This window comes from Ursus americanus, chromosome 5, assembly GCF_024610735.1.
Source record: "Ursus americanus isolate L20-20 chromosome 5, mUrsAme1.1.p, whole genome shotgun sequence".
Classification (NCBI taxonomy): Eukaryota; Metazoa; Chordata; class Mammalia; order Carnivora; family Ursidae; genus Ursus; species Ursus americanus.
This window is the reverse complement of record NC_142131.1, coordinates 57,766,833-57,777,215: the sequence shown is the minus strand read 5'-3', so window position 1 is coordinate 57,777,215 and position 10,383 is coordinate 57,766,833. Positions and strand designations below refer to the sequence as shown.

The 10,383-nt window shown below is 48.7% G+C and overlaps 1 protein-coding gene across 4 annotated transcripts in view; it reads left to right on the top strand.

The window, feature by feature from the left end:
• Positions 1-1,171: 1,171 nt before the first annotated feature.
• Positions 1,172-10,383, top strand: part of PCBD2 (pterin-4 alpha-carbinolamine dehydratase 2) — a 51,095-nt gene continuing 41,883 nt past the window's right edge. Inside the window, exons 1-2 of one of the 4 annotated variants that reach the window (XM_045794661.2) lie at positions 1,172-1,905; positions 5,303-5,434. In XM_045794661.2, coding sequence (XP_045650617.1) covers positions 1,822-1,905; positions 5,303-5,434 — 216 coding nt within the window. In that variant the 5' untranslated portion in view covers positions 1,172-1,821. The remainder of the gene's footprint in view (positions 1,906-5,302; positions 5,435-10,383) is intronic. The other 3 variants (XM_087862260.1, XM_087862259.1, XM_045794660.2) reach the window with 3 other exon arrangements.

The following is a 10,383-nucleotide window of genomic DNA, read 5'->3' as shown; positions in this document are numbered from 1 at the left end:
CTGTACTATGGAAAGGGGAGTGGGGGAAGCATGCCCCAGGGCTATTTGACTTACCGTGCTTAAGCAGAATACAGGAGTACATATTGAGCCTGGATCAGGGAAGGATAGTCTCATATAAGGTGATAAGCCTGGAACAGGCCGTATGGGCTCTTTTTAACTAAGAGGTGCTCTAGGCCTAAGGGCCATTCTGACATGTGTGAGCAGGACTTAAATGGGTCTAAGGCCCATTCTTACACTGAGCGGGAGACTGCCTTTCCCAAGCGTGTCCACTATAGAGACTTGCTCAGTAAATCTCTGCTAAGGAACTTAAATCCGACTAACTGGAGACCTACATGTGAAGGCAGAGTATCCAAAGCCCCTCCTGGTGAACATCACTTCCCCTGGGCCCTACTGGCGTGCTACTGCTGCTGCTTTTCTTAACTACAACTGACATGCCAGTTTCCTACAGTGCATTTCAGGAAAGAAAATAGTCTCTTATTACCTCACACCTACCAGTTCATTTTGCAGTTCTCACTTTAGTAAGCAAGTTTGCAGAGTATTCATGGTTGTATACACTTGATTAAGTACTGGAAATGAAATTGTTAATTCCATCTCCAGTCTCTGCCCACTCGAGTCATCAGGCAAAGGAAACTAGAGTGTCTTAGACGGATGCGTGAAGATTGGTGACATTTGATCAGGGTCTGGAGTGAGATTCCTCCCCAGAGTTTTTGTCAAGTGGGCAAAAACTTAAGAAAGCATATTGAGCCATGTCTGAATTTTAGGATGTTTTAACGCAACCCCCCCCCAACTCCATACGGGAAATAAAATTAACTGCTAGCAACTAAGTTAAATTTAAATGGACTCTCATTAAAAAAAAAAAAAAATTCTCGAGCATGTGGCTAAATCCTATGCAAAATTGGTTATATTAATTTGCTTAAACTAGCAAAAAGAGATACAAGTGAATATACTAAAAACCAGTAAACTGTGTACTTTAAAGGGTGAACTTCATAGTATGTGACATTACATTTGAAAAAAAGGCAAGGAAAAAAAAATACTAGTAAATACATGCATAAAAGAATCCACGTCTTCCCCAGAAAACAAAAAAACAAAAATCCTGTGACTCTGTCTACGTTCATCTCCGGAGTGCGCACCGTGCACCGCTCCTTAAAGCATTAAGAGCCGGGTATCCAGACTGTCCTGTCTGGGTCAGCACAGATGAACCAGCGTGCCCAGGGTCTCAGCAGCCAGGCAGGCCCAGCAGAGCTTCCATCCGCACCCAAGGCCCTATGCCTTACAAGCCCGGATCGGAACCACTGTGGTTCTCTGCCCTCCGCGAGCAGGGAGGGGGGGTGGTCCCCAAGCACCCACCCGAAGCCCATCTCCTCCCGTCCCCGCCCGCGAAGTCCTGCCGCCGGCGCGGGCTCTTAGCCCCACCGCCTAGGAGGGAGCCCGGCACGGACAGTCCGCGAGTGTGCGGCGAGCCGGGGCCGGGACACCGAAAATCCAAACGGGGGGTCACGCCTGAGTGCTCTGGCCGGCCTGCTCGCCCATCTCCCGGCACGGGCGGGAAAGCGGGTCGGTGCCGGCAAGCCGCGGCGGGCGCGGAGCGGGACCTGAGAGCGCGGGGGCCTGCGGAGGCCTGCGGCGGCCGTCCGCCCGCAGCCAGCACTGTCGGCGGCCCTGAAGCTCCCGGGACCTTCCGGGACAGGCCGCGCGGGCGCCTGCAGGACTACTAGGCCCGCGGCTGGGGGCTGCCCGCACCGCTCCCTGCTCCCGGCCGGCCCGGTGGACGCCTGCGGGCTGCGGGCAGGCAGTGCGCCGGGCAGCCCTCAGCCGGCGGCCATGGCGGCGGCGCTGGGGGCGCGGGGGGCGCCGCGGCTGCTGTTGGCGACGCTGCGGGGCAGGGGCCGGAGCTTCTCAGCCACGGTGAGTGCCGGGGCCCGCGGTGCGGGAGGAGGGCGAGGACTCGCGGCGCCGGCTGGGGGGCGGAGGGGAGGGCCCGGGCCGGCCTGGGACCTCGGACCTCGGAGAGCCGCATGCCGGCGCCGGGCACCTGCCCGACGCCTGGCCTGAGACAAGGGGTCCGCAGCACCATCGTTTCTTCCTGGCATACACATCCCGTCGTTGTCTACGAAACTGCCCGTCGGGGGGACAAAAACACCGAGGACGAGTTTTGTTTAGAGAAAGCACGAAAAGTAGCTGTGAAGGTATCTGATACTTAGGGTCACTTGACGTGATTAAAGGCGCTGTGTCGCTCGGTGGTGCGCTCGCCCAGAGCAGGGAGCGGCTCCCGCACAGCGCGCCCGCCCGAAACCCGCTGCCTCAGCGCTGAGTTAACTCACTTGTTTTGGTGCGATGTTTTTGGAGGAATTATTAATCATTTGGGGGGTGACAAATTTATACGTCTTTCCTCTTCGGCGGGGCGTTCCGTCCGTGTTCTGGCATTAGAAATTAATGAGATAAATTAACTTGAGGGAAAGTTTTAACACGCAGCACCACCTAGTGGGGAAATGTTGCATTAAACTTCCCATTTCATTTTAAGTTGCTTGCTAGAGCCCCTTGGCAGTTTGAAGTCTTGAATAGGATACATTTAAAATAGCTCGATGATAGAGGAAGGTGAGCACTGTTTCGTGGCCTCTAAGGTGAGAACACGGGTTGAGTGGTTACTGTCACCTAAGCGTGTCCCAAGGCATGTCTGTACCCAAGGAGCTGATGTTTAAGTGAAATTACGGGGTTCAGAGGAATGAATAAACAGACATGATTTGAGTGGCTGCCACGTGCCAGGCTCTATGCTGGGTGCCTTCACATTCAAGATCTCTTTAACTGAACTCTTTCAAAAAAAAATCTCGGGGCTCCTGGGTGGCTCAGTCGTTTAAGCGTCTGCCTTCAGCTCAGGTCATGATCTCAGGGTCCTGGGATCCAGCCCCATGCCAGCTCAGCGGGGAGTCTGCTTCTCCCTCACCCTCTGCCACTCCCCCTGCTTCTGCTCTCTCTTTCTCTCTCAAATAAATATATAAAATCTTAAAAAAAAAAAAAAAGTCTCAACGGGTAGATGTTGTGATACCCCCACCGAAGACATGAGGATACTGGTATTGAGAGAAGCCAAGTGATTGGTTCAGCATCTCCACAGCTGAAAATAATCAAGCGAGGCCTTGGATCAAGTTTGTTCTCTCCAGATCCTGTGCTCTTCCCTATCCCTGTCCCCATCTCCCGCAGAAAAATAATTAAGCCCATCATAAAGGGTTCTGCAGTAGGTGTGTCTCCACGGGGACCATTTGTGTTACGTAGATGAAGTGGCTCCATTTCACAGTCCTGGACGTGGTCCCTGTTCTTGGGCAGACTCCTGTGGTGAGCGCAGAGCGCGCACCATCGTCCTCATTGGGGATGCAAGTGGCAGAGAGTGTGGAGGGAAACAGCTCAGCAGGCGTGTTCCACTCACTCCGGGTGACTGCTGCATTGCCCACAGCATGGTTCACAGTTTTCTTGGCAGCTACTCAGAGTGGACACAGGTCATTTAATTTCTTTTCCGTACTTTTCTGAGTTGACTTACCATATTTAAGTGACTAATAAGCATTTTAGATTATTTCCTATAGTGGGTCACTGTAAAAGTAATGACTAGATGTTTTGAATCTTAATAGTTTAAGTGGTTTTGGTAACAGGTCTTCAAATGTTTTTGTTTAGAGTTTTCTTTTTTTCATTTTTTTTTTCTTGTGTTAGTTGTGGGGAAGGGTGGCTGACCTAGCAAGGAAGAGAAACAAGAAAATTGGTGCATAAGCAACCTTTTTTCCTCTTCTTAGAATAAGTTGTCTTTTTTTTTTTTTTTAAGATTTTATTTCTTTATTAGGGAGTGTGCACGCATGAGGGCGGTTGTGGGGGAGCGGTAAATGGAGAGGGAGAAGAAGACTCCCTGCTTAACTCACGGAGCCAGCCAGGCGCCCCAGAGTAAATTGTCTTAAAGTAATTTTACTTACTGTGCCCTCTTAATTACATTAACGTCAGTGATAAACCGTTTCGTGATTTCTGAAGCGGGAATGAGTTGTAGTTTCGTGGTGGAAGATCCAGCTCAGCCCCCAGTTGCTGTTTGATGAGGAGCCCCTAGAGTGTGTTTTGTCCTTCTGGGTGACAGTCCCTCTCTCACCTGAGCCTTCAGTAGCCCTGCAGCTAGGTAGGGTCAGAGGTATTGGTTGGCATTTATGCTGGTATGAGAGCTAAGCTCTTCTGACTGCTGCTAGAGTGTCCTTCTCTCCTTTCTCTGGCTATGATGTTTAGTGTTCTTTCTTTCTTTCTTTCTTTCTTTCTTTCTTTCTTTCTTTCTTTCTTTCTTTCTTTTTTTTTAAAGATTTTATTTATTTACTTGACAGAAAGAGGGAGCGTGTGCACAAGCAGGGGGAGAGGCAGGCAGAGGGAGAGGGAGAACAGGCTCCCCACTGAGCAGGGAGCCCTATGCAGGGCTCAATCCCAGGACGCTGAGATCATGACCCTGAGCCAAAGGCAGACACTCAACCGACTGAACCACCCAGGTGTCCCTAGAGTTCTTTCAATTAAAAAACAAATAGCATGGGAAGTGTGGCATGTGTTAGCCAACAGAGCTCCGGTTTTGAGGGTTTCATCACCAGCGTGAGTGTGGGAAAAAGGTGGGCAGTGCTGGGGAGATTTGTCTTACTGGTGTCCTGGAAAAACTCACTTTACTAAGGCAAGGGCTTTTTTGCCTATAGTCCAGAGGATCTGTGGACCCCCAGAAGTTATTATCCGAAATCCTGTGTTAAGTGTGCATTTGTGTTTTTCCCCTCTGGAGGTTAGTTTGCATCAGATCTGAAAGGGGATAGTGCACCCAGAGAGTTAAGAGCCATGTGAGTGGGCAGTGAAGGCTACTAACGTGTGTGGGGCCCTCCAGAGAGCAGTGGACCAGGAGTACAGAGCCTTGAGTTCTAATTCGGGACCTGACAGCAGACTTGCAGGGTCTCCTTGCATGGGTGTGCTGACCAAGTTTCCCACATGCGGGAATGCTGGCCCTGGGTAATGGTCACTGGTAAGACGACCAGCGGTAATGGCTAGTGGTTGTGTCTGTACTAAACCAGAGACGCAGAATGGTGAAGCGTCAGGCAACAGTAAGGTGTGTGAGATATCATTAGCATGGAGACAGCCTCTTTTGTATGGAGCTAGCCTTATTTTTGTCTGTTTTTTTGATAACAGAGGAGCCCCAAATGGTCACAAATCGTTGTCCTTAAGGTATTTTTCTACGTCTCTCCATAAGGTAAAGGGCTATGCGTTTGAGTTTAACTGAACCTCTACATTTCAGATACTACATGTGTTCCTTTCATAGGTGGCAGATGCTCACCGTTTGACAGCAGAGGAGAGGAACCAAGTTATCCTTGACCTGAAAGCAGCAGGATGGTCGGAATTACAGGAGAGAGATGCCATCTACAAAGAGTTTTCCTTCAAAAATTTTAATCAGGTAATTATGACATATTCTTGCTAGTGCCGTGGTTTGTGTTGCCTTAGGCTGTAGCTCTTTACTACTACTGGTTGTCTGGTCCCATGTGGATCCTAAGAAGTCAGTGACAGCTCCTCCGTCCTTGTTGACAGGTGCTCCCATTCACCCGGGTGATTCTTAGCTGTAGGGGAAGGGAGTGGTTTTTGTCATTTGGAAAATCGGATTCTGAACCTTCTGGTTTGGTGTGGGTTAGGATATTTAGTTTCCTGGGGCGCCTGGGTGGCGTAGTCGTTAAGTGTCTGCCTCCAGCTCAGGGTGTGATCCCAGAGTCCTGGGATCGAGCCCCACATCAAGCTCCTCTGCTGGGAGCCTGCTTCCTGCTCTCCCACTCCCCCTGCTGGTGTTCCCTCTGTTGCTGGCTGTCTCTCTCTGTCAAATAAATAAATAAAATCTTAAAAAAAAAAAAAACCCGAAAGAAAATTCTTTAAAAAAAAAAGGATATTTAGTTTCCTTTCAAATTTTAAATAACATTAAAAGGGAGTGTGAGTTTTCTTGTGTGTATCAGAAGAGGGCTCGAGTAAAAGCGGTTGAGAAACATACACCTGCTTGACTGATTTCCCCTACTTTTCTTGGATGCTTGTCAAGTTTTCTTTCTCCCTGTACATGTATTTCAGTCTCTAAATCAAGCCCCAAGCTTCACTGTCTTCTCTGATTGGCTCGTTTTCCCCCAGCCCAAGAGCCAGCCCTTGTAGCTTTTCTTAAAAGCCGACCTCCCCCCTTGGAGACTCAGCCTTAACAAGGTAACTGTTGCATTAGGGCCCCGCCCTGTTTAGAGAGTCATCTCCCATGACTTACCCTTCAGCTCTTACCCGCTGCATTTATATGAGGTCGGTGCTTTTGACTATTTCATGTTTGTTCAGTGAGTTTGGTAATCCTCTGGACAGATTTATTGTTTTTATTTATATTAGGTGTCAGCATCTAGAAGGCAGAGACCATGTTTGCTTCAATAACTCTCTATTGTACCTAACACGGTTCTGGGTACAAGCAGGCATTTGATAAATGCAGACATTGATTACAGTGTTTGCCAGTTTCTGGAAGGGTGTGGGAAGACCAGATTTCCACCAAACAAACCTTCGACATGTTTTCCTAGTAAATGCCGTTGGCTCCACTGAGCTGCATGCCCTATTCTGCTCTCCATCCATCTGGCTGCCAGCCTTTCTGCTTTGAGTCTCCAGCTCCTGAGGAGACCTAGACCAAGCCGACTCCCTGTCCCTGCTGCCCCATGTGCCCGACAGCTCTTGTCAGGGGCTTAGCACTCCGTGGCTGGTGGCAGGGAATCCCATTGGTACAGTAAGCTCGTGCATAAGCTCTAGGTAGCATTTTCCAGGCTTATTAAAATTCTTACATGTGTACAGCCTGACTTCTTTAAGCCTGGGCTAATTTATTGGGCTTGAACATGTGGCTTAAAGTACTTGAGTAGTGTTGCCTCAGGCTCTGCCCAAGAGTCCGTCATCCAGCCCACGCTAACCCTGTGCTTGGTGTGACTTCCAGAAATAGGGAGGGAAGGGAAACTGTGTGAGGCATCCTTGATTAATTGTAAGATTATTTTATTAATTTGACTTTTTTTTTTTTTTTTTAAATTTCCTTCACTCAGTTTTTAGGAGAAAGAGGCAGATGACACGAACATCAGCCAATGTCAGGGAATGCATTCAGAGAACCAGCCCTGAGATTATATCTCGGGGTCAGTTTTCCAGCCGGGTCTCTTAGGACTTCTGCATGTCCAGTGGCCTGTAACTGCATCTGGTGTTGTGACACCAGTCAGTGCTCACCCGCCCAGCATCACCAGGAGCACACGTGGCCTTCGTGGGGCGTGTTGGGCTGCATTGCTTGTGGCAGGGCAGGAGACTACACGTGGCAGGGAGCTGTGGGCCATCTCAGGAAGATGGTGCTGGAAAGATGGTTTGGTCTAGACTGGATGCTGTCAGAAAGTGGGCAGTTCTATGATTCAGTATTTTAATCATTCTTACCAGTAGGGCGAGCAGACTGAAGTGGGGCCAAAGCTGAAATTGGCAAAGAAGCAACACTCATTAGCTGGGGGGGAGAGGGGGGTGGGGGGGTGGCGTTCGGTACTTTGTGGTGTGGACAGTGTTCGTGTTTTGTCTGTGTTCACATAACCTTGCAGCTTGGTCTTGTTTTTGTTTGAATCCATCCTGCTCGCGAAGAGGCCTTGTCTGCTGTTGGTGTTCGCGTGTAACCCCAGGGCCTCGGTGTGCGTGCCAGGCCAGCCGCCGGCTGTCAGAGTTTCTCTTTTTCACAACCAATATTTAGAGTCGTGACCCTCTCTCAGTGATAGATCCTCACTAACGTTTAATTTAGGACAGAAAAGATCCTGGTTTTTATTATAGAACAATAAGAGGAAATGCTAAAATAGGATGTTGTAAATTAAGAAAAATTCCCATTGCAACTTCTTTCATCTAGTGTTTATTCTTTTCTGGTCTTTCTCCTCTGATAGAGTTTATTCACAGTGTAGCAATTATTCATGCAGTTGGTTTTAAAAATCAGCTTGAGTTTTATTGTAAAAGTAGTATTTATTAACTCACCAAATATTTTTTAAGGATCTTCACTGTTCTAGGCACAATTCTAAGCTCAGGTAGGCCCGTTCTAGTGGAGAAGATAGACAAGAAGTGAATGTGTAGATAATGTAATTTCAGGTAGAGATAAGTGCCACAGAGAAAAGTAGGATATTGGAATGGAGACTGTTTAAGATGGGGTGGTCTCACAGGCCCTCTTTAGGGAGGGACATCCGAGGCCTGAATCATGGAAAGGAGCTCAGCATGTGAAGACCCAAAGGAAGAACATTCCCAAAGGAGAGAAAAGCAGGTACGGAATTCCTGAAGCAGGAATGATCTTGGCCTGACTGAGCAAGAGCCAAAAGGCCAGTGTTCTGGAGTGAGCAGACAGGAGAGACTGGTTGGCGATGGGGCTGAGGAAAGGGAGAGCCCAGGGCCCTAGAGCCTTGTCTGTCCAGTGAAGAGTTTAGATTTTATTCTGGGTAGGAAAGCTATGGGGATTTCAAGCACAGAAGTGCCATGATTTGGCTATGTTCTAGAAAGACTGCCCTGGCTGATGTGCTGTGAATAGACAGCAGGAGGGCCACTGGAACCAGGCATACTAGCTAGGATGCCTTTGTGGCAGGCTAGGTAAGAGATGATGGGGGATTATGGAGCTGGCAGTAGAGTGGAGGGAAATGTAGGATTCCTCATGTATTTAGAAAAGAAAACAAACAAGACTTGCTCTTAGATTGGATATGGGGGAAGGGGAGGGTCAAGGATGATCCCAAGGTTTTGGTTCAAGCTGGAGGGTAAAGGGCGGGACTGTTGGTGTCACTTCCTGAGTTGAGGAAGATGGGGTGGGATAGGAAGTTGAGAACCCTGTTTTGGATGTGGCAGGTATGAGATACTTATTAGTCACCCAGGTGCTGTTATCAGATCAGCACTTGGCTACGTGAGGTCGGAGCTCAGGATGGAAATACTGGTTTGAGGATTGTCAGAGGTTAATTGTGAGAGCACAGGCCTGGTTGGCAAGAGAGCACAGGGTGGAATGGGCAGGTCGAGGCACTGGGCACCTGGTGTGTCCGCTGTCCGAGGACTGAAGACGGGATGTATAATGGTAGGTGAAGGTCAGTTGTTACCTTGCTCCTGAGAAGTAGAGGCAATTCTCTTCGATGGTTTCTATTGTTTTAGTGAGGTTATCAATTGAGAACGAGCAGAAGTGGGAGGGAGGAATGTTGGAGATCTAGGAAGATCAGAAAGAGTGGAATAGCCCTCTCGGAGGCTAAGACAGTCCACTGATTAGGGGATTGTGGTCAGTTTCTGGGCAGTTTTCAATGTCACTGGAGATTTCTGGTCATACGTGGGAAGTGAAGGTTTTGTGTGTTTTGTCTAGCCACGTTCAGCTGTTTGGGCACAGTAGGTGTGGAGTTGGCTTAATAAAGGCTGTACTCTTGCTAAATGAGTCCAGTGGAGGAACTGAGGGGCAAGGGAAGTAAGGGCGTGTGCAGGGCAGGAATTAAAACATCGGAGCTTGGAATCTAGCTGGTAAGGAGGGAGGTGCGGCTGTGATGTTGGAGACTGAGGGAAGAGGTGGGGGTGTCCATTGGTATAACCTTCTTAGAGAGCAGTTGGGGAGTGTGTATTAGCTTCTAAAATGGACATACCCATTGTTCTAATCTAGAAATTTATCTTCTAGATACTATCCTGCGTGTGTGCAAAATGGATATGTGAGGACGTTGGCCTAGAATTTTCTGTCGTGAGGAGGCATTTCCATGTGCCTAGGCACAGCTCCATGACGTGAGGTCTCCCTTGCTGTAGCCCTGCCCTTAGCAAGAGTTTGGGAGGCCCGCTGTGCCCCACGTTCTCCTGGCAGTGGCAGCACCTCTCCTGGCCTCAGCTCTGGAAGCTGGTGGGAGCCACTGTCCGCGAACTGGTCCCCTCTCTCCCTTAGCAGAGTTCAACCCACACTGGATGTTAGCATATGTTTTAAAAAGTCTCAGCTGAACATACAGGTAAAAATTATATTCTTTTTTTAGCTTCTTAATAGGTTGTGAACATTTTTCGGTTCTCTACATAGTCTTTTTATTTATAATAAATCTTCAGGAGGAAGGTTACACTTTTTGGGTGTTACAGGTTTTAAGTGGTTTCCTAATGTAGAGTGTGTGAGTCACAAGTTTGCTTTAGAATTCATTTCTCTTATTACTATAGAAAATGAACCATACCTTTTAGAAACATTTTTAGTGGGCGTGTGGCTGGCTCAGTTGGTTAAACGTCTGCCTTCCGCTCAGGTCATGATCCCAGGGTTCTGGGATCAAGTTCCGCATTAGGCTCCTTGCTCAGTGGGCAGCCTGCTTCTTCCTCTCCTTCTCCCCCTCCCCTCCCCCTGCTCATGCTCTCTGTCTCTCCCCCCTCCCAAAT